The 23,986-nt window shown below is 36.2% G+C and overlaps 1 protein-coding gene across 1 annotated transcript in view; it reads right to left on the bottom strand.

Annotated features, from left to right (window-relative positions):
- Window positions 1–3,731: 3,731 nt before the first annotated feature.
- Window positions 3,732–23,986, bottom strand: part of LOC129231792 (sodium- and chloride-dependent GABA transporter 1-like) — a 176,361-nt gene continuing 156,106 nt past the window's right edge. Inside the window, exons 12-13 of the mRNA XM_054866166.1 lie at window positions 13,842–14,009; window positions 3,732–4,448 (exon numbers count right to left, since the gene is read on the bottom strand). Of these exons, the coding sequence (XP_054722141.1) occupies window positions 4,350–4,448; window positions 13,842–14,009 (267 nt within the window). The 3' untranslated portion in view covers window positions 3,732–4,349. The remainder of the gene's footprint in view (window positions 4,449–13,841; window positions 14,010–23,986) is intronic.

Here is a 23,986-nt window from a genome sequence, read left to right as displayed (position 1 = left end):
CGAACCGCTCCCATTTTTTTAAACATTCCCAAACATGGTCTAAAACTGTTTTTAAATTAACAGTATCAAAAATTTTCTGAGAAAGTGCCCCGTCCCCTCCTCTCTTTCGGCATAATCAATGAAGAACGTTTTAAATCTCGTTTTTAGTGCTTCAATTTCGAAAATTTTTCGGGGTGAGCCTCCTGAAAACTCTTTTTCCTAACATCACTGAAGGTCAGCAACAATTTCGTTTTTGGAACTTAACTTTCGAGTAACTGCCGGTGCCCTATCTTGACCAATAAAGGCTTTTAAGACTTCAACTTGAAAATTTTCTGGTGGATGGCCTCGGAATCTATCTCGACTTAAAATCATCAAAGATCTTCTTAAACTGCGTTTTCAGAACTATTATATATTTTTTTAATTTCAGAGGAGAGCCCCGGAACCGCTCTTCATACCATATACTCGAAGATAATTTAAAATTCTGTTTTTGGATTTCCACTTCCGAAAAATTGCAGCAGGAGAAACCCTGAACCTACGCTCCCCTAACATCACCAAATACTGTTTAAAATTGAGTTTTTAAGACTACAATTTCGGAAATCCCCCCCTCTCCCTATTTCAGACTCAATGTTAATCTTTCCATTAAGTTTATATTGCTAATACTTTAATGACTCCCAAAAGCCATAAAGCTAAATCCACTCTCTCTCTCTTGGTATTGATACATGCGTTTGAAAAAAAATAAGGGGCTGCCAAACGCGTACCTGACCAGGTTTTTGACCTCCCATCGAGTCTGGTGGTCGTCAGGGTATGGCAGTATAAAAAATGGGAATGTTTATGACAGGGCCCAGTAATGTATGGTTGTATCGAGGGACCCATCATATTCTAAAGACGGCCCTAGTCTTTCACCCATGAACATCGCTAAATCAGTTTCATATAACAAGGCAATTAAGTTACTTTTTATGACTGCAGAAAAGGACATACTAGCCAAGCAGTGTTATCATTGCGGAAATATTCAATCAAGTTCCGGGCATTATAAAAGTACTTAAATGGAAAATTACAATCACAATTCCCCCCCCCCCCAAAAAAAAATAATAAGGTTTAGCTAATACTGTATCAATTTGTTCACCATTAAAGCGCAGAAGTGTTCCTACCTGTTAAATTTTGTTTAAATAAAACATATTTAGTTCTTAAGCATCATTTCCTCATATTTAAGTGATATCCCAATCGTTAGGTAAAATTTAATATCTATAACAGCTATGGGGCCGTTATATCTCCTAATGCCAGGGCTGATTTTTTCAACCAATCCGCCACTGCTCGTGGTAAGTTTTGAAACTAAATTGTTGGCAAGTGAAGACTTTGTGACACATTGAAGAGATTCTGAGAGTTTTGTACAATTTCAGACTTGCATTGCGTCATCATTGTTTGAAGATGACACTGTGACAAAAATTGTTTTTCAACGTTTACTGATCTTACATTTTCCTTTCCAACAGATGTAAAAATGCGAAGTAAATGGGTTTCAACTGGATTTACTTTTCGTGTGGAAGGTTGCTAAAAACATTTAGTTATGCATTTCTCAGATCTTTGCTTAATTTCGCACACCATTGATGCTCAGAAATTCACATAGGGGGATTTTCGCCAGAAAATTCGTGTAATGAAATGTTAACGCCTATTAGTAACTAGAGCTGAATTTCTGGAATTAAAAAAAAAAAATCAATGAGGTCTAAATATAAATTGTGAGTCATAAAATAGCTCTTTTCTACACATTGATGGACTATTTTCGCATTTTTTTTCTTTTATTTAAGCCCGATTCTTGAACATAAGTCATTTGACACTACTTTACTACTTTTATTTTCGAGGTAGACTGGACAACAAAGCTAGTGAAAAATAAAACCGGAGCTGAATAATCCGAAAGAAAACTTAGAGATAAAAATCATCGTTATGCACTTTCATATATATCACTCATAATCAAGATGCAGTATAGGACCGCGAATTCGGATTTCCATAATCCGGAAGTATTCAAAATCCAGCGATCTTAGATATGGAGAGCGGAAAATTTTTTAATCAAGGATGAAATAGCGTTAAACAAGCACCATTGTTTTACTTTTTGGCACAAATGTATTTATTTCTTATAATGAACATGTTATGAAAATTGTTTACACAATTTTCATGCTCTATTATAGACCTTTTGTTTTTAGCTTAGAACTTTTGTTTTTGCGATCGCAATTTATGAGAAAAGTTACTCCCTGGATAACGTTTTTTGTTAATTGTTGTCTTTAAGCAGACTTATTATCATTAAAATTTGAGCTCTATCTACGTGTGAATACGATGAATACACGGATCGAGGAATCCCAGTTTTCCGTGCTTTGCGTAGTTGGTTTTTAACTAAAAGTAAATTATTTAATTAACGGTCAAAACAATATGAAATAGCATCAGAATGTGTGGATCTTTATTCATTTAGCATTTAGTTGAACGGTTGAACTAAAATCTTGTAAGTGTCCAGATTTTCAATCCTTGCTCGGGAAAAATGTTTCGGAAGTGTTGCTAGGATTGATCTTCCAGCTTTGAAGATCTTTTTTTTTTTTGATAAGACTAAATTCAGAGCTCGAACGGTTTCCTAAATTTTCCTACTTTTTCAGTTTTGTTCTTAATTTCCTCACATTTATCAATGCTGCTCTAATTTTTACACAAATCTGTATACTATTCCTACTATTTATTTACTTATTTATTTAAACAGAATCTAAACAGTTTCACATACATAGCGTACAAAGCGCTTTGCCTCCGGACATAGAGGAAAGATTTACAACACAAGAGAAGAGAATAACAGTTAGAGCACCGGTGGAAACCGAACCCGCGACCTTCTTCTTAGAAAACGAAGCTTCTACCTCGGAGCCATGGGGCCCCCTCCTACATTTCGACAAACATTTTTTTTTCTTTTTACATTTCTGTAAAAAATACAAGTCTGCCGTGGACAGGTAAACTGCTGAATCTGCAGAAATGAGTTTTCGAGATATTTGTCAAAACGCGTTTTGAGTTCAACACTAGAAATAGGGGAATGTTGGAATTAGATTTTTTTTTTTTTGTTTTTTTCGGACTTTTTTTTCAGCGGAAGTGAAATGAGCAAACTTGTACAGTAAAGCTAACAACCAATGCACGACAAAAAGGCAAGAAAAAAAATTGCAGTTAATGCCCGCAATAGAAGTGTCCAGCAAATTTTCTTTATCCAAAATCGATGCTGAAAGGAACTAAAACACTTAAGGAAGCTCATGGGTTGGGTACCTTGTGTCTGGCACCCAACACACACATTAGTTTAAAATCTTATTTTTGTTTTATTTATATTTAATTTTTTCTCTATTGACTCATCAAAAAGAACGAACAAATTGAAGTTCGAAGAATCCAAATGTTTAAATGAAAAGCGAACTGATATTGTGGTGTTTTGGAAGTGTACAGACAACTTATAAATTTTTACTACCTTATACATAAGAATTTAATGAAACTATAAAGTTGCAAGGTAAACAACATGTACAGGGTCCGGCTATCAACCTCCCGTATTTGGAGAGGGCGCTGTGCGAGTAGTGGTGGTGAAACGGTGGTATCCGTCGTTATAGGAGCCGAAATGCATATCACTTTAAAAGTAACAAAAGCCTGAAAATAGATAATGCTGATTTGAAAAAATAAATACTCAAATGGAGAGTTCCTAGTTCATCAGATAGCTGGGTACAGCACTGCAATAGGCGTGTGGTAGCAAACAATATAGATCACGAAGAAAAATTACATAATTTATTTATTTCTTAAATACAGATCCATCAACACATTTGATTGGATTTAGAAAATAAAAAGTTTTAATGAGTCTGAGATAATCTTTGGAAAGTACTAGCTACGATGTAAGAGGATGAGTGACATCTCTATTTTCTATCAGCCACGAAAGTCCACAGAAGCAGTTCGAGTATACGTATTTACATCGACTCCAAACCATGAAATAACTATGAAATTTTTTTTCCTTATTACCACTTTGTCCCGAGAGAGTAAAATGACACGATTTTTCCCGCTGCCTTGTTCCCTGCTTAGATGAGTGCCAAGATGACTCGTGAAACTAGATATAGTAAAAGTCAATAAAAAAAGAAAGAATTGAATGCTTCCCGAAAACAACCACATCCGCGACACCAAATTTTTTAATTGAACCGTTCCGATGAACGACAACAGCTATCGTTTGGAAGAAAAAACTCCACGACGATCTTTTTTATTTTTCCGTATTGGGTTTCTGAACAGATGGTTCGGCTTTGTTGACCTTATGCTTTACATGAACTAAGTGCTCGGGCATGCGCAGAGTAAAATTCTTCTCTCGGCAACAATGGCTAGAGTTCAGAAAAATCTGTTTAAACTGAAGTTACGGAGCTCATGCCGTCTTCACGAATCTTTCGCTTCCTGATTTCTTCTTGTATGTTTATGTCCGGTCGACATAAATTTTTCATTCGCTGCAAAGAAAAAATTATTTTCATAAATCAGTTTAAAGAACAAGCATAAATAAAATTATTCATTCCTTAGTAAAACAAACCCTGTAAAGCTTGACCAAGGAGAGATGGCGAATGACCTTGAAGACTAAACATTGTCTGTATCATTTGTAACAGGTAGAATCAGCCAGAAAGCACCGAGCAGTAAGAGGTGCGTACTCGCAGATCCTCTCTATTACAAAATAATAACAAGCAACCTATTACAAACAAAACAAATGATGTTTCCGCTTCAAGGTCATCTGCCATCTCTCCGTGGTCAAGTTTTAATATACACTGTTAAAACTGCTTGCTGAAGGGATTAAAATGGCACCCTTAAGGGCTGCTGGTGTTACAAAGTTATACCAAAAATGGTGTATGCAACCCATAGTCTTAACCAGTGGTAGGAAAAACTACATTTTTTTGTAGCGAACTACAACTACGTTATCACAAATGTAGTTAACTACACTTACAGCTACTTTTTTCAAAATGTAGCAACTACAAACTACTTTTGAAAAGTAGTCGCTACTTCGCTACTTTTTAGCTACCTTTAAAAAATAAATAAATGAAAAGCATATACTTACACACCGTTTGAGGATGAACGAAAAAATTCAAAAACTGATTTAGATTAATAAATTGAATCATTTGAACATGTAATACTAACATGAATTATTTCTTGTTTCCTTTGTTTGCTGAGCAAATTTGAGAAATACTTTTAACGATTTTTACGAATATTTGCTGCACGAAAGGATTTAAAAGTTGAAGGAATTCAACCTTAAAAATTTTAATTCTTTCCTAACAGTGAATATTTCATTCAAGAAGTGCAACTCGGCTACTTGAAAACGTAAATACGAGGGACGTTTTCAAAGTAAGGTCCGTTTTGAAATAAAAAAAGAACGAGAACAGATAAAGCAAAGACATTTATTGCAAAAAAAAAAAAAAATCTACCACCCTTACGCTACATTTCGACCTTGCTCCCGTGATTTTCCAAGCATTTGTCATAGCGTGGTACAGGTTTTTGTATACCTACTCGTAGAAAATTTCCGCCTTAGTAGTCAACCATGGGGTAACATGTTCTCTGAGCTCACTGCTGTTGTGCCACAGACCACCTAGGAAAGACTTTAGATGCCGGAACAAATGAAAGTTGCTGCTAGCGAGGTGGGGACAGAGGATTTTCAAAAACGTCCCAGCCAAAGCCTTGTAAGAGTTCTCATGGTCTTCTACCCAGGCGGCAAATCTGTACGAATAGGTATACAAAATCCTGTACCACGCTATGACAAATGCTTGGAAAATCACTGGAGCAATGTCAAAATATAGCGTAAGGGTGGTAGATTTTTGTGCAATAAATGTCTTTGCTCTATCTATACTCGTTCTTTTTTTATTTCTAAACGGACCTTACTTTAAAAACAAGTCTCGTAGATGCAGTCATAATTTGTTTTAAATTTTATATAGCTTTGAAAATGATTAAAATTTGTAATTTCAGGCATTTGATCATATTTCAACTTTCCAACATAGTTTAGAAGTGTTCATTACTTTAATTTGTTTGTTCGTGCACTAATTTTCGTACATCCACTTGAATTGCTCAGTAATTTTAATATGTTATTGACATTTACTGCAGCACGATCGTACCGAAAATGAAGAGCATAGGTATTTGTAAATCATTTACAGGAACAACCATAAGTACAGGGTCCATTATGAAAGTAATGAGCATAATGTTATTGTGACGCGACGATAGGTGGCAGCACGGTAAAACCGGCTGGCAAATGTGGTGCGGGATATGCCCTTTCAATGCATCCAGTCGTCAGTTGCTTTCGAGCAGTGTGGGCGGAGATAAGTGCCTCCGCTTGAAGTATGTTTTAAACTTTTGTAACATAACGCAATGGAGCGTTCGCTTGAACAATGATACGCCATAAAGTTTTGCGTGAGGTTTGGAAAAAATGCAACCGAAACATTCCAGATGCTGCAAGAAGCCTTCAAGGACGATTGCATTTCAAGATCACAGTCTGGGAAGTGGCACAAGGCATTCAAAGAGAGCCAGGAGGAGGTCGCCGACGAACCCCGTTATGGATGTCCCCCCCCCCCCGGTGATCCCTCACCACCCCAGTCCCTACTTAGCTTCATGTGACTTCCTTTTGTTTCCGCGACTCAAGAGAGAGAGAAGAAAGGAAAACATTGGGGAACCTTGGGAAACATCCAACACCATGTTACAACGTTCCTGAGAGGCATTCCCTTGGAAGAGTTTCAGGGTGCCTTTCAGGCGTAGCAAACACGTCTGCGCAAGTGTATTGATGCAGGAGGAATGTATTTTGAAGAATATTGAACATTTGTACAAATTACGATCAATAAATATATTTTGCCAGTAAATGCTCATTACTTTCATAATGGACCCTGTATTAAATTATATTGCAATCATGGAAAAATAAAATCGTTTCATAAACATTCAAAATTTTAACCTAGCGCCTTACGTATATATGATTCGACATTCGAATCTCCGTACAGATGATAAATAAGCACTTTTTTTTCAATGTGAAGTTTTTCCACCGATTAAAAGCTGAAACAAATTCTAACGATGTATTCATTGTAACTAGAGTGACGAAAAAAGCTCAGTCATTCGCTACAAGCAATAACGCTGAGGAAAGCTAGTTAACTTAGACACGAGACAATGAATTAAAAAAAAAAAAATCGAAACGGAGAAGGAATTTCTTTTTCAAACCGCTTTTCTTTTTTTCCCCGTGCTCTAATGTTTTGTTTATACGCAACATCGTTAGAATTTCCGTTCACTTGCTGAGTGCATCACATTGTTAACAATAAATCTCTTAATTAAAAATCCACAAGATTTCTGACAGTACAAGCAAGTACAACCACATATTCAAAATTAATATGTGAAATAACTTTTCAAATATAAGCTAATTTAAGCGTTTTCATTATTAAATGTTACTTATCCATTGCTGATAGCTATTTTTGGTAAAATTTATGCATGACAGAAATAGCAAATGTACATGACGGCTAACTGAAGAATCAAAGTACTTTGAAACACTTATAAATATGTTCGGAAGCCTTCAAAGCTACACTATGATCAAATGCCTGTACTTACGCGAAACTTTGAAGAGTAAATTGCAGAAACCTTTAGTTTTAATCCAATTTCGTACTTCATTCAATGTGGAAGTGCATATACGTTGTTACTTCGTCCGTCCGTCATTGATTGTGGTTAATGAACGATGTCATCAGAGCACATGCGCCGACGTTTCACCCTCTCTTTTAGGAGGTCCGTCTTCACGTTTATTAGCGTCATTCACCTTGTTCACAATTCCTTGCCTGCATTGCATCCTGAGGCACCGTGTTTTCACCCCAGGGAGCCAAATAGCTATTCAAAGGCACCCTTAGTTTTGACAGTGTAGTTTCTTGGCCAGAGAAACTTGAAAACCACCTAGAGAAGAGGTTCCCAAACTTTTCAGATTCACGCACACTTTAAAGAATTAGATTTTTTACGCGACACCCCAGTCTGTCTCATATATAAACATACATATTGATACCATGGGCATTTAGCGGCTTTCTTCGTCTTTTCTTACAGCACTCCAGAGTGGCGTGGCACCCAATTTGGGAACCCCTGACCTAATGGTCCTAGAAGAGAAGATTTTAGAGAGAAGTTATTTCAGTTATTTAGCTGCATACGAGAAAGCGTTGCGAGAGGTGCCATTCTCAATTTATGAAAATTCACTGAGTCAGTTGTTTCTGATACCTTGCCTATTTGAAAAAATATTTCACATAAGGGCTTTCATTTCTGTTTTTTGTCGAAAGTGTATGAAGAATTCTGATAATTCTGTTACATCTGTGAAAGTTTCACGTTTCCCAATCAAAGGGTGAACATCTGCATTTGTAAAGACAAACTTTATGATCAGGATAAATAATAGATTTTCTTCATAAATAGTTTTACTATAAATAAATAAGAAATAAATAAGAGTCCAACCCTAGGCCAATTCACTATGAATTTAAACTCGTTACTGCTGAATTTCTAATTTTTAACTACCGTAAACCTACTTGAGCTACTAGAGCCTCCAGGGGCTATTTGAACCACGGAGAAAAGAGTGCTTAAAAAAAAGTTCTGGTCCTATAAAACTCAATGTATAGACTTAGTTGACCTTCTCCATGACAGGTAGCAGTCCTAGGCAGAGGCTGGTGCATGAAATAAAGTTTCTGCTATTCCAGCCTTTTCCTGATTGAAGTTATGATTGCAAGTGGTCTAAACAACTGTTTATAGTGTCTGCAAACTTCCACATGTAAGTTCATAGAAACATCTGATATCTTCAAGCTAAGGACAGTTTTATTTTTGCATTTTATTTCTTAATACAATAACAGTGTTTTAAGGTACGAGGGTCAGTCAATAAATAACGAGGCAGAGGCTATAAAACAGATCCGGTAAACTTTCACGTGCTCACGATTACGCTAGACCTTTGACAGCCAATGCAACTAAGGATTTTTTGCGGAAACTTAAGTGGGAAGTCTTGAACCACCCCCTCTAAAGTACAGATCTATCTGCATATGATCCCAAATAGGGTTTCCAATCCCGAAATCTCGATCCTGAATTGCACGGGATCCCGCATGATATTTAGCGGGATTAATCCCGTGAGATTGAGAGTCAAATCCCGCGGGGTTCCCAATCTCGCAAATTTGTTTTATGTGATCGCTTCCTACTTATGCCGCTCAGAAAACTACCGTTTTCACTAGCATCAACTGAAGTTTGAATTACCTTCTTAGTATATCTGCAAGAAGGACAAGGAAAACTTTGTCTCATGTGATGAACTGTGGATTTACAATTTAAAAACACATAAAAAATAGAGTATATTTTTCTGAGAGTCAATTGGTATTTCCGTCGCTTCAGTTTTCATACCTTCAACAATTGAGGAAATGCGTATGATTTAGAAACATTTTTGAAAACCATCACGAAAATTTTAAATCCAGAATTACGCTTTAGAAACAATCTTGAAAGTGTGTAACTGATTGCAAGTAAAAGCCACTGGAGTAGCCTGAATGCAATGTTGGAGCACTTCTGTAAGTTTAAAGGAATGCACTCAAAACCTTTACATTACAGAAAACGCACTATATTTTTCTCCAAAAGAAGAGAGCAATGAAAAACCTGACATTATTTATTTATATATTCAGCACGACTCTGAAAGGGGCTACAGAAACTTGAGTGAAACACAGTTTGACTCGCATGACAGTGCAGTAAATTAAGCTGCTCAAGTTTTGGAATGTCTCTTAAGTGAGAGGTAAAATTAGCGAAGTTATCCAAAAACTTTTACTGAAGCAACAAGGGGCCCGTTGTGAGTTAAATTGGACACAGCAAAACACATATCCAATAGACATCGTTTTTGTCCGAAGTTTGCAGTTCTTGAGCAAAATCCAAGCTTAAGAGAAGAAAAATCTATTTCAGAAGGTGATGAAGTTAATGGGAATCTTTTGCTTAATATCCACAGTTAATTAATCTCAGTAAAACCACCTGCACTGGACCCACAACACGTGATTTCATCAAGCACGTGATTTCATTGTTTTTCAAGCAAAAATTATCTGTCATCCCGTACGAGTGCTGCTTTGTTAAGTCACGTTGGACTCTTTTAGGGCACTTTTGCGTACCAAACGATACGTGCTGATTGAGATCTAACTTTGTTGCGCTTTACAATTGGTGTACAGAATTCGAGAAAACTACTAATTCAAAAAACAAAAGTAGTCCTTCCTAAAAGGAACACCTTTTTTTATTTGATATTAAAATTAAATTTTTAGAAGAATAAAATCAATCCCCCGGGATCCCACTTTATTGGCTCCTTACAATCCCGAAATCCCGCGGGACTGAATTCGTGTGGGATTGAAAACCCTAATCCCAAATCTTTGAGGAAACTCGAGAAGTCACTTCAGGGACAATGATTTCATTCGGACGATGAAGTAAAAGATTGCGTTTGTAACTGGTTCCAACAGCAGCGAAAGGACTTTTATGAACACGAAATTATGCGACTAATTTCCCAGCGGAAGAAGTGTTTAAACAATTTCGGTCAGTATTTTTGAAGAAAGTCGAAGAAAATCTCTTTTATAACCTCTAGTTCGGTATCTATTGACTAAACCTAATATATAGCAATATAATTAACCAAGTAACTGATATATGTTAGTAAAAGCGTACTGATTGCTTTAAAATGGGGCTACTTAAACCCAGGTTCAAGTAGCCCCCGACCACATTTCATCACTAAAATATGTTAAGTAAGGTTTGTAATAATTTTAAATAAAGAAGTTAGTTACAATTTACACCCGTTTATTTACAGATCTGGGGATAAAAAGGGTCCTAAAGTAAAAGAGAACACCGGAAGTAGGAAATATGCGGATTATTCGGAGAAAAAAACTACAATTGTGTCTAGATTCAATTAACTGTAGAGAAATGTTTCAGTGAGTTGCATCAATCCATTTTGACTTGAGTATATCAATTCTAAAAAAGAAATTAAAATATCGCTCACAAAACAAGCCTGGGCATCCTGTAGTATTAAGTAGCGAGGAAGAGTACGCATTAAATAATATCAGAGAAAACAAATCCACCCAAGCTATTAAAGAGTGGAGTTTTCATTCTTTGTAATGCTTAAATGACGAGCATTTCATTTGGTTTTAGCTGTAGTTTGATTATATTCCTATTTGAGAAAGTTTGTTTGGCAAACTATATATATTAATTTAAATAAATATATATAGTTTGCTCACTAGAATGTACGTTTTGAGTTTTCTTTCAAAATCATTGGTCCTTATTGATTCCGTCACCTGTTTCAGTCTTTTCTAATGGATTTGAAAAATAGGACCAAGTAACTGCATCATAGGGCTACTTGAACCCAATAATATATATATATATATATATATATATAAAGAGTTAAAATTGTTGTTTAAAAAAGGTTTAAGGTGGTAGCAGAACATCTGAAAAGTGGTAAAAACAAGGTTATCAGTGCACATTATGAGTTTATATCAATAAATCAGTATAAAACTCGCAAAAATATGACATTTCGGGTCCAAGTAGCCCCAGTTTACTATATGTACCATAATGATTTTACAATTATTGAGAAAATGAATTGAAACTACATAGACATTTTGATGAAAAATTACATTCCAAAAGTTATGTCTACTGATTCAGTTGTACTTTTCTTTAGACATAACGTTTTAAAGATGTTTATTTGCTTTAAACTCATCAAAATACTCGCAACATGAAAGTTTTGAAAAAAAATTAACATTTGCCAAAAGTTCAACAGTACGTACAGCAGAAACAAACGATTTTTTTGGGGTCCTAATTTTCCCCGTAGATTAAAAAAAAACCCTCTCTCTCTTTTTGAAGAAAGCATCCGAACAAACCTTTTGCAAAATCAATTATTTTAGAAATAGTGAAACCCAAAATATTAGTTTTTTTTCAGCACCTTGTCTTGACTTTTGCAGTACTTGAACCACAATCTACCTTTGGCTTTTGAATTATTTGGTTCAATGTTCCTTCCTTTGATAGGGCATCGTTATTTATGAAATATTTTTTCGTTTTATTCATCACTTGTACATACTGTAACTATGATGTCATTCAAAAAGCCTAAAACTTGGCGAGAGTCAAGGAATCATGGAGGTCGTTTTATTTTTGAATAGCCTAATAATCGAGATTCAACAAGAAAAATAAATAGATCATTCCCCTTTTTACCTTCCTGAACCATCACAGCCCCTTATTTCATTGAATTAGTGCTGCAAAATCACAGTTCAATACAAATTAAAAAAAAAAAAAACTTTGCCAATGCCAATAACTAGTCATTTACCCCATTATAAGTATAAAATGGTAATAACCCTCCTTGTCAACATTTCAAATATTAATTGAGTCCTACTGACGCTCAGTGCAGTATTTTTACTTCCTTTTACAAAAAAAGAGAGTATTGTATTCGCGAAAACATTTTCACTCAAAAATCGACCTTAATTTCCATTTTACTCAGCTCCGAATGAATGTTAAATTTTTTATTTCGATTCGACCACACGTGGATAAGTGCCTAAGAACGTATAGACACGCAAAATATCCATTTTGACGATTCCCGAGTTTTCTCGTGACGTCTGTATATACTGTATGACACATAACGCAAGAACGGTATGTCCTAGAAAGTTGAAATTTGATACGTAGACTCCTAGTGGAGTCTAATTGTGCACCTCCTTTTTTGGTTGCATTCGGGTGCTTCTAAAGATGTCTTTTGCCCCTTTTTTGGGGAAAATGATTGTTAATTTCGATGTAAACTCAAGTGATGTTGTAATTTAGCGGACACTTGGCAATGTATCGCCAGTATTTTGGTCGCCAAATTTTGTCGCCAACTTGGCGACAAATTTGGCGATTTATTATTTTTTTTAAAATTTGGTTTCAATTTGGTCACTGTTTGTGATATTTAGAGAGTAAACTATTGAATCACATTAAAAATGCCAATAATGGGGAAATGACATTAAATTGGAGTAAAAGGAAGTCATGTGATGCACACAACAGCTCGTTTAAATTCATTATTAGGCTGCTTGTTTTGGCTTTAATTGTTCAGTGCAATTTATCAAGTGTATGTCGGGCAAAGCGAAATAGTTTATTTTATTTATTAATTCTTTCACTTATGAAACGAGCCGTGTCTTATTCGTACTCATTTATACATTCATTCATTCACCAATGAATTCATTCTTTCTCATTTTATTAATACAGTCAAACTCTCTTATAACGAGCCTTGATTCAACGAGAATTCAGAATTATCGAGGAAATCAGAAATACTTAGTTGGTACAATGTTAAGACTATGGGAGAATAACTCACTTTTAACAAGCAAACACCACTTAAAGAGAGCAATATTTTTGTTATTCGTAAAATTTCTATTGACTTCTTGCTCAGCTTATCCTTTATTGGTAAATTGTCCTTAACATTCCAAAGTCGAACAAAGTTAGTAATAAATCATAAATCCTTTGAACAAGCGATGACTTTTTTTTTAATTTGTGGAGTAAATAAACATTTCAAAATTTTCTATATGTGTATATGGGTATTTCTCAAAAACAGTGACATAAGAAAGATACATTAAGGCATCAATTAGGCAGTTCAAAGCAAAGTAACCAACTTAATTGATATTTTACAGTGATTAAAAAAGAAAAGAAAAAAAGCAATTAGGATGAATATTTATGATTTTTTTCACGAACTCTCTTTTTTTCGAGCACTCGGTTATAAAGAGAAAATATCGCGGTTCCTTTGCGCTCTTCATAAGCGAGTTCAACTGTAATATTTTTAGAGGAATGAAAAAGGTATAGAGGAATGAAAATACATTAAGTAGTTCAAAAAATATGACACATAACTCCAATTTACGGAAGTGAATAAAAGCATGCTTTACCTCTCGGAAAGTCCCTGTAGCTGTAAAATATTTGTACAAAGCATATCCTGGTATACAAAGCATGGATGACAGACCAAGTAACCAACCAATGAACTCTCCCCACCATGGATATATGTATCCAATGTAATCGAGAGGTTTGTACTGCACCATACTGAATAAAAACACTCCCTGAAATGATAAATTTGATACATCATATTTTGAACAACTATTTCACACATAAATTTTCCAAAATTTAGAGAAATTACAATTCCAGGTTCACTTGACAAAGTTTCGGGAGTACAGCAGATTCCCGATTTTTCTCGGTTTTTCACACTTTCGAAAAATTATTTGCATACTACTATGATTTACTGATTGTATAAAAATGCACCCCTTTAGTTTAGCAAGTGCAAAGTTTGTTTTGAGACACTACTATTTCTATTTTTCTCCGCTCTTCTACTGACAACAAAGCTTTCAAGGTTCTCGAAACCGTTTTTTTAAGTAGAAGTTCGATTTTTACAGTTACACTGTTTACGCTTGGTAAACGAGTGACCAGATCAATTTTGATCGAAAAAATTCCCCTCCTCTCCACTACACGTTTTTTACGTAACCTAATTTGATATGCACTCAGTAACCTTGAAAATAGAGGCCCATGAAAGATGAAAGGGACAAAGGCGAAAATTTTGCATATAAAAAGTGACATCTGATATGCAAATGATCCAAGTTTGGTGTCAATGCCAATAGCGTAACTAGGGGTTGGCAAGAGTGGGGCGCAGAAGCCAGGGGAGCGGCATTTCGACTGATTAAAAAAAAAGTTTTTAAGAGTTTTTTTTTATCACAGAATTTGAAAAAGGCTTTAAAATTAAAAAAAAAAAAACTCGCTAGAAAAATAGCTAGAGGGTATATATATATATATATATATATATATATATAACATCTACTGAGAAGGAACATTGGGAATCATTTGAAACAATTCTAAATGAAAAAGTTATTAAAAAAAAAAACAAAAACCCACTCCTTTCTGATTTAAGGAATCCCGTAAAATTTGAAATGGGCCCGACTGTTGATCCTTCTCTTCTGTTTTTGAATTTATGATTTGTCTTATCTGTGTACGGTTATAAAACTATTTCAACGGTGTAGTTATTCAGTAGTACTTAATAACATTCTAAATTACTGGGCTTATACTTTTTCTTTTTAGTTTTTTTGGTTTTTACGCTGTCGGGTTTTTTGTTTTTATTTAATAATTTTTTATTTCACACTTTTTGGCTAATTTTCATTGACTTAGTTATTATGATTATGAGACGGTATATTTTGCAATCTTGTCATTTCATTGAGAGAGGTTGTTTGTATTATGAGGTTTATTAAGTAACTTGCGGTGGTCTAAACTGCTGACAATTAGTAGCCCGGTCAAAATAGACATTCGAGTTCGGAAAAATTCCCATAAAGCTGAAAATTGGTACAGACCTTAAGAACATCATTATAAGTGAAATGTCAAAAGTCCTCATCGATCCGAGTGGAGCTAAAAATTTTATGCAAGGTCAAAGGTCAAAATTGAAATTTTTTTTTACAAAAATTGAAAACATTCGTACAGTGCTGAAAATTGGTACAGACTTTAAATGCATCATTGTGAATGATATATGAAAAATTCCCATCGATTCCACTTGAACTAAGAATTTTATGGAAGGTCAAAGGTCAAAATAAACAAAAAAAAAAAAAAAAAAAACTTAAAAAATCGGAAAAATTCACATAGAGCTGAAAATTGGCAGAGACACAAAATACACAATTATAAATGAAATATAAAAAATCCCCATCGATCCCACTTAATATAAACATTTTATGCACGGTCAAAGGTCAAAAAATGTTTTTTTTTTATTTTGCAATTATTTCAAAAACATAACTGTTATTATAAAAAGCGCATATTAATTTGTAAATTATACAATATGTTGAAAAGACGTTTTTATATGAAGTTCAACTCTTTCTGGTTCAAATTAGGTGAAAATGGTGAAACAAGTACAACATTATCCCTTATTTAACGGATATAAGATGCCTCTCAGTACCTATTATCCCTAATCAGATTCTTCAGGTGCAGCAGCAACAATTTCTCTAGCCTTTGCATACAAAGGTTGATCAAAAGTAACAAGTAATGCTTTGTATTCTCCAAAGCACAAAGTAAAGTAATGTATATACTATTGTAGTCATTTGCAGGTTGGTGAATATATGGTAAGAACAAAATTCTAGACATTGAAAAATCCATATTATTCTTTGTTAAACCTTCAATATAACCGTTCCAACCTGATAGCGATAAATTATTCCATTTCCCATACAACCATAACAAATCTATTTTCCGGAGTAAGAAAGAAGTTGTATCACTTTCATAAGCAAAATTCTGAGCAGTTATTTTACTATATCCTATTACACCATTATTGTGGTACTCTTGTGTTGGCACATGAGCTTTTTCTGCAAAATCTTTCGCTGAAATAATTTGTTTCATTCGCGATAAAGGATCTTCTGCTAAAACTGAACTTCTAGGAGTAATAATTTGGATTATACCCATTATGTGTAGAGTGTTATGGCCATCTAAAGTGTGTACGTTAATACCAGCATTGTCTGCTGCGTATTGAATAAATGTCCCGGTTTCTGGTGGTAAAATATGTGGCTGATGGTTAAAAACTGTAGCCGCCTCATACGCCATACACTGTTATAACCAGAGGTTCCAGACGAGTGAATATATTCCCCCTAAGGTGAAAGCATGAGGCCCAAGGGTGCAATATTAGCCAGGAAGTAGAGCAGGGGTGCGAAAACAGCAGACAATCGTAGACAGGGGTGCCAAAACAGCAAGCAATCGCAAAATGACTTGCTAGCGCATGCGCTTCCGGCATACATTCACCATTCAACCACTTCAATATGGCGGACGAATGATAGGTTGCATCTAAGCGTGGCTTCTATGTCTTTCACATTGAATGAAGTACACTATTGGATTAAATCTCAACTTTTCTAGGATAATTCTTTAAAATAACAAGTAAGTACAGCTTTTGATCACTTTGTAGCTTTTAGGGCTTTCAAACATAGTTAAAAGTACGTTTAACGTTTTTCAGTTACCGTTAGTCCGTTACGATACCGTAGTACCGTTAGTTGTTGATTTTCAGTTGACCGTTACTGTCGTGAAATTTCCATCATTCAAAACGCTAATAAATATATCTATCATTATTTTCTTGAGTACTCGATAAGCAACATTTAATCACCAAAATAATAACCGCAATTTATCACTAATCAACAAGTGAGAACCTAAATAAAAATGATTCTTGTGCTTCGTAGATTACTACACAACAGCGAGCGCAAAAAATAAAAAGGAAATCTCTCTCCGTCTAGCTTTTTTTTTCTTTTTCGTTCAAGTGTTTGAATCATTTCCTGTTAGCGTTTAATGTTTTGTTACGGTTAGGAATTTCTCATTTCTTTAGGTTTTTCAACTGTCGAAAAATTTCACATGCATTTTACTTTATTGTTACTCTTGATTGAAATTTTTAACGTTCGAGAAAGGATTTTGTTTTTCCGTAACTTTAATATCCCAGAATATTTTTGGCTCTTCATGTAAATAATTCATAAGTACATCTACACTTTACTTTCGGTGCGGTTATTTCTCACAAATAATCATTAACTTAACTATGATTATTGAAATAATTACTCGTCTTTAACTTTAAATATATTTGTGACAACTCTTTGATACCAAATAAAGTCTGTAGATATTTATTGTTGTATTCATTTTTAATATTGCTTCGCAAAAAAAAAAAAAAAAACTTATCAGTACGCAGAGTTTTTTCACAAGTTTTTTTACCGCCCGGAGAGCTATTATAATTATTATTATTTATTTTTAAGAAAAGGATAAAAATTTCACAGGTCCGCAATGTATTTCATTTGCTTTTACCGACCCGTGGGTCAAAAGAGGTTGAGAAACACTGATGTAGAGAACGATCAGATGAATTAAAGCAATGAGCACTCCTTAACTATGTTGAAAACTCTGAAATATGATCAAATGCTGTAATTACAAGTTTTAATCATTTCCAGTACTGAATTCATGCAATGTGAAAAGTGTGCAAAACGTAGACTATCATGAATCAAAACAAAACTATTAAAAAAAAAACACAATTATATTCAAAAAAAGCACACAATACAGGGGAGGGGGGAGGAGGATCTACAGTAAGGGTGCCATTTCTCTCTCCGTAGGTTCATTCTTTTCACCCCGGCTGCCTACTTTTTGAAAGGTGCCTGTTTTTCACCCTAGTTAGAGGTGCAATTTCGGCTCCGTATTGGGTGCCGCTGGTGAACAAGCGTTTCACCCCTGAAAGGTGCCGAATGCAACCTGTAGTTTTAACAGTGTAGTATCATTATACGAAACACTTAAACCAAAAGACGAGAAAATTTGTATCAAACGTTTAGATCCAAATCGTCGATGAAAAGAAAACTGAGAGACCCAATTGTAATCTCGAGATGAAAGATCTAGGACGAACAGCAGCCATAATACAGTGGCTGACACTAGTACATATTAATTTCAAATGTTCCAATTTAGATCGTTTTCTTTTTAAGATAATTTGCTCCAAAAAATAAGTCAATGACTCCGGAATGTCACTATTAATGTTTTCAAACATTTGACATGGCGGGGGATAATTGTTAGTGTCGCACACGACAGATTGAATATCTTCTTGAATAATTTCTGCCGCAGTCTTTAGTACCCTAAATCTTTCCTCTTTTGCTGTTTTTTTTTTATTTTCGTACGAAGCTTTGTTCAGTATAGTATCGTGTTGAGTGTAAACAAATCATTGCTAAACTTCCACGTTTCTCGGTTATAATCATTCTATTGCCATACCTTAACTAATCTGTTTTTGACTGTTTTATCATCTGGGATTTCAGTTTTACAAATATTTTTTAGTTCTTACATTGAAAACTGACAGTCATCATTATTTTCAATATAATCAAATATTTCTGTCATCGCCATAGTAACAGCGGGATTTTTAGGACGACCTGCTTTAAGACCTACAGAACGCTTTAGAAATGAAGTGTAGCAATTAGAATGGCACTCCGCTTCAGCAGCAACTAAATCGTATTCATATTGTATGCGTGCAATAACAATTTTTGCTACGTCATCTGAACGATTATGTGCAATCTTTAGAATATTATTTTAAAGGAAAGAGTAGCAACTTGACAAATTCTACGCCGTATATTCTGCTGTTTTTTCTTTTCAGTCTCTTCATTTGCTTCATCACCACAAAATAAGCAACAGTTTTTAAAACAAAATGTTGTCTCACCTGATAGGACTCTAGTACGAGGTGGACTACTCAGAGATGTACTGGCCTCTGTCTCTTGTTGTCTTTTAGCTGCCGCAATGCCCACTTTCGGTTGTACATTTTGCGACACTACATGAACTGATCCACCGACTGTTTGTCTTTCAAGTATTCAACAAACCCATCGTTCCTTGCACTACTTGAATCAATTAAAGATTTTAGTCCGCGTTCAACAGTAACAATTTCACCGTCAGTCAAAGATTTATTGCAAATGAAGTAATCTTGCGGCATCTTTGAAGAAATATTTGTTAAGGGTACGTATTCATATCAAAAATAGTATCAATAAACCCGACTTTTCACAACAAAGAATCACTTGCTGTTAATAGGAGCACTTGTGCGACTGACTTTGCTCATACAAAGGAATCTAAGCGCATCCACTCTCCCCTGAATGTAATTTGATCTTTACAATTTGAAAGGGGTGTGTGAATCGTAAGAGGGGATAGGCATAGCGGTCAAGTGTAGCTTCTCGAGGTCACTCGAAAGAAAGAAAAGGAGCTTCAGTACTATTTCTAAGTTTCAAAAACTGCGATACCTTATGAATGTTATCATTTATTGGGGGGGGGGGGGGGCACAAATATTGGGCTTTTTTAACACCTAGGGCAGATCCAGCTTCTGGTTTTGGAAGTACTCGTTATCAGAAAGGGATCAAAGTAATTTTAGGGCACAAATAGGGGGTTTAAGGTCAACGAAATATGTCATCAAAATGCAGCTTTAATTTTGTCGGTTACGGGGGGGGGGGAGGGCTCGGGGGGTAAGACCACCAAGGCACAGCCTCTAAATCTCCTCTTGTATGTACATAAATGCATAGTTTTCAAACTTTGTATCCTCTATTTTCTATTTCTATTTCTATTCAAGAGTCACAACTGACTTCAACTGTATTTATGTCGAGGTCTGCATACTAGTGCCTTGCCTCCATTATTTTATATACCGATAGATGGCAGCACCATCACCGGATCGAACAGTTAATGAGAATTTAGAACTAGTCCAAGAGCTAATAGCTACCTGGTACTAGCACCCCCAGAGGTATCGTTTCACTTGGAGGACATTGAGACCACGAGCATATTTAACGTCGCCCAGTCCCCTTTAATGACGACGGTGGGTCTTCGACCAGCGGGGATCGAACCCGAGCCCCTCCGGCCCCGAGTCCAATGCCCTACCGATCAGGCTACCACGGCCCCATCCTCTATTTTAAGACACTTACCGTTTAAGAGATATTTGTGAAAAATTGAGTTTCTGAGCTTCGACCTTGAATAAAACGTTTAGCTCCACAGGGATTCGTTGGGAACGTTTGAAATTTCGTTTATAATGATGTCTGTAGTTATTTCTATGGTAATTTCATTGTCAAAGTACAATATTTGGACAAAAATTGGGATTTTAGGGTGAATTTTTAGAAATTTGAGTCCCTGAACTGCAGTTTTAGACTTTATTTTATCGCTTTAGGGAGAGGGGGTTATGACCCTTTGACCCATCCACTGAATCCTCCCGTTTATGCATAATTATCTATTAATTATTTATTAATTATCTATTAATTTTCAATCTTTGTATCCCCTACTTTTACAATAACACTTACCGTTTAAGAGATAGTTGCGAAAAATCGGTTTTTGACCTTTGACCTTGAATAAAATTTTTAGCTCCAGCAAGATCGATGGGGACTTCTGACACTTCACTTTAGTGTTGTCCTTAACTATATTTGTGTTAATTTCATAGTCAAAGTAGCACCCCAAATAGGGGTACAAATAAGGGGTTTAAGGGAATTTTTTTTTAAAATATGTCTCCAATGTCATTTTAACCTATATTTAGTAGCTTTAGGGTGGAAGGTACGACCCCCATGACCCATCCTCGGAATCCCCATTTGTTTGTACACAATTGCATACCTTTCAAACTTTCTAACCTCCATTTTTTCGCTAACAATTATCGTTTAAGAGACATATATGAAAAATTGATTTTTTGACCTTTGACCTTGCATAAAAGTTTTAGCTCCACTCGGATCGATGAGGACTTTTGACATTTCATGTATAATGATGTTCTTAAGGTCTGTACCAATTTTCAGCTTTATGGGAATTTTTCCGAACTTTCGCTTTTTTTTGGTCCATTTTGACCGGGCTATAGTCCCTCTAGGGGCTTAACTCGGCTTAAAGCTACATGTGCTTCACCTTCGGCAAAAATGCGCAAACTTAAGTCAACCACAGCACAGCTATATAAACTGCCTGTATAACTCATGATGACGCGAAATCGGAAACGTCGTCAGTCAAATCTTTTCTTCCTTTTGGTGCTGAATTGCACAGGTATATTATGATGAGGACTACGATCTGTGTGCCTTTCCTCCCTTACGCATGATATATATTTTCATTACACATATAAATAACACATGAAAGAATTTGCATCACAAAGAAGGGAAAGTACAACCGGAGCGAGGGTGGGAGTCGAACCCACCGCCTCAAGTGCGCCAATGTCAAGCAATCACTCAGACCGCTCGGCCACTGAGGCCCCGTTAGTCAAATCTTTCTCGCAAAACTAAATAAGCCTGTCAAGAAAGTACACATCGCGAAACTCAGTCCTTTGAATCAAGGCAAAAACAAATGCAACATGTTAGAGATGAAAATCGAATTAGTAGACTTTCTTTTGGTGCTTATTGCACGGGTTTATTTTGATGAGGACTACAATCTGAGTGTCTTGCCTTCGTTATGCATCATTTATTTTTTATTACAGTACAGAATTCATATAAAGAACACATGAAAGAGTTTACATCAGAAAGAGGGGAAAGTACATCCGGAGCGAGGGTGTTTTGACCCACCGCCTGAAGTGGGAGAAGCAATCGGTTAGACCACTCGCCCACTGAGACCCCAATTAGTAAACAAGAAATTCAGGCAGTGAAAACTACCTGCTTTTGTCGCACGCAGGTAGCGTGCGACACCCAGCGTGCGCCGATCCCAAACTGACAAAATGGTAACTGGTTTTTGAAATGGTACTTTTGATTACTGTCATGTGTTTAGTGACACTCCCAAGGTTATGACAAATCGATTGACGACAAATTACCAAAATTGGCCAAGGCGTTTAGCCTGTAGAACGCCACATAGGAACAGACATACATACATAGACTGATAAACACATTGCGTCGCGCACGCGCAGTCGGGTAAAAAGAGAATAAGAAAAAAAATTACAATGCTGCCTCCTATTCGTCGAATCAATTAATCAAAATGTTCCAAAAAAGAAAATTTTTTTTGTAGGTCACTATGACCTCCGGTGACTTTCCATGTGGGTGACCCTGGGGGGGGGGGGCGTAATTTCTTTAGTTCTCCAGGGGCGCTAGACACCATAATTACGCTACTGGTCAATGCGCATGACCGTTTACCCTGCAGAATCGATGCAATCGGGAAAAAGGTGCTATATAAACCAGGTCATAATTTAAGATTTATTATTGTTACGCTTACATCCCGATTGTTGGAAAACCTTAATGAGTTAAGGATGCCAGGTAGATGAGTTAGGAAACGTTTCTCACAGTTTAGTGAGTATGAGAGAGGTTTGATCATCAGCATGAAGAATGCAGGCTGGTCGGCGAGCCTTTTTGCTGCCCAGGTGGATCTTTAGAAGTGTGCCGTTAGAAACTGTAGGAGGCAGTGGACACGAGATGGTGCCCATGTGCGAAAAACCGGGTCTGGAGTGACCAGGAAGACGACGAGGAGAGAGGACCGAAGGCTCGTGCGGCAAGCGCTGGAGGATCCCACAGAGATTTGTTCTACCATACAAGCAGACATTGGGGTAGCAGTTGTTCCCCTAACCATTTCTAGACGTCTTGCGGAAGTGAATCTGAAGTCCAAGCGTCTTTTTCGCGTACTCCCTTTAATACCAAAATATAAGCAACTCCGTCTACAATGATGTGAAGCAAGAACGATGTGGGATGTCACTGACTGGCAAAAAGTAGTGTTCAGTGATGAATCCCGTTCGTTTTGGGGTCAGGTGACAACGGCGCACGGGTGTGGATGCCCCCTGGAGAAACCGATTCTATCTCATCACACACTGCTCGCATAGCGGGTATAATTGTCTGGGGGCCATAAAGTATGATAGCCGGTCCACTCCTGTTGTGTTACGTTAAACCTTAACGGGCCAGCGTTGTGTTAATGACATTCTGCAACCTCATGTAGGACCGTTTCTGAATGGTCTCCAAGGTGCAGTTTTCAAGCAAGATAATGCTTGCCTGCATACAGCTAGAGTAGCTCAAGACTTCTTACGTCCGTTTGAGACTCCCCCAAGGCCAGTCCGCTCCCCCGACTTGTCCTCTATAGAGTATGTATGAGATCACCTGAAACGCCATACGTCGCCATGCTACTCTGTGCAAGATTTAGGAATGTTATTATTTTTTTTCTTCAAAATTTGTGAGTCCATCTGCCTCAAGACAACAACAGACGCTTAATTAACGCAATGCCGGACCGTATTGCCTCATGCATTGCAGCAAAAAGGAGTCCAACGCGCTATTAAAGTAGCACTGTATTTATCTTATTTCTTAGCCTGTATTTGTTTAATTGTTTTGATTTTGGGGTCAAGTGTATCTCTCACCTGTATTGTTCTGTATATTAAATTTTATTTCAATCCAGTGCTTCCTTCTTAGGGTGCTACATTCAATGCTACAGTCTTCGTTTCAAAATGCGTAGCCATCGTAGATTCAATAAGGCATAGTTTCATGAAAGACTAGCGAAAGAAAGACAATACACACTAGAAATTTATTCGATGATTTTTTCTCGCAGTTTTCGACAAAAGGCATATTCGGATCACAGCATTTTGTCGTAAAAGCAGGAGGTTTTAAAATGTAAGAATAATGAAAGTAGCAACACACAA

This window comes from Uloborus diversus, chromosome 10, assembly GCF_026930045.1.
Source record: "Uloborus diversus isolate 005 chromosome 10, Udiv.v.3.1, whole genome shotgun sequence".
Classification (NCBI taxonomy): Eukaryota; Metazoa; Arthropoda; class Arachnida; order Araneae; family Uloboridae; genus Uloborus; species Uloborus diversus.
The sequence above is the reverse complement of the archived record's forward strand: the minus strand, read 5'-3'. Positions and strand labels throughout refer to the sequence as shown.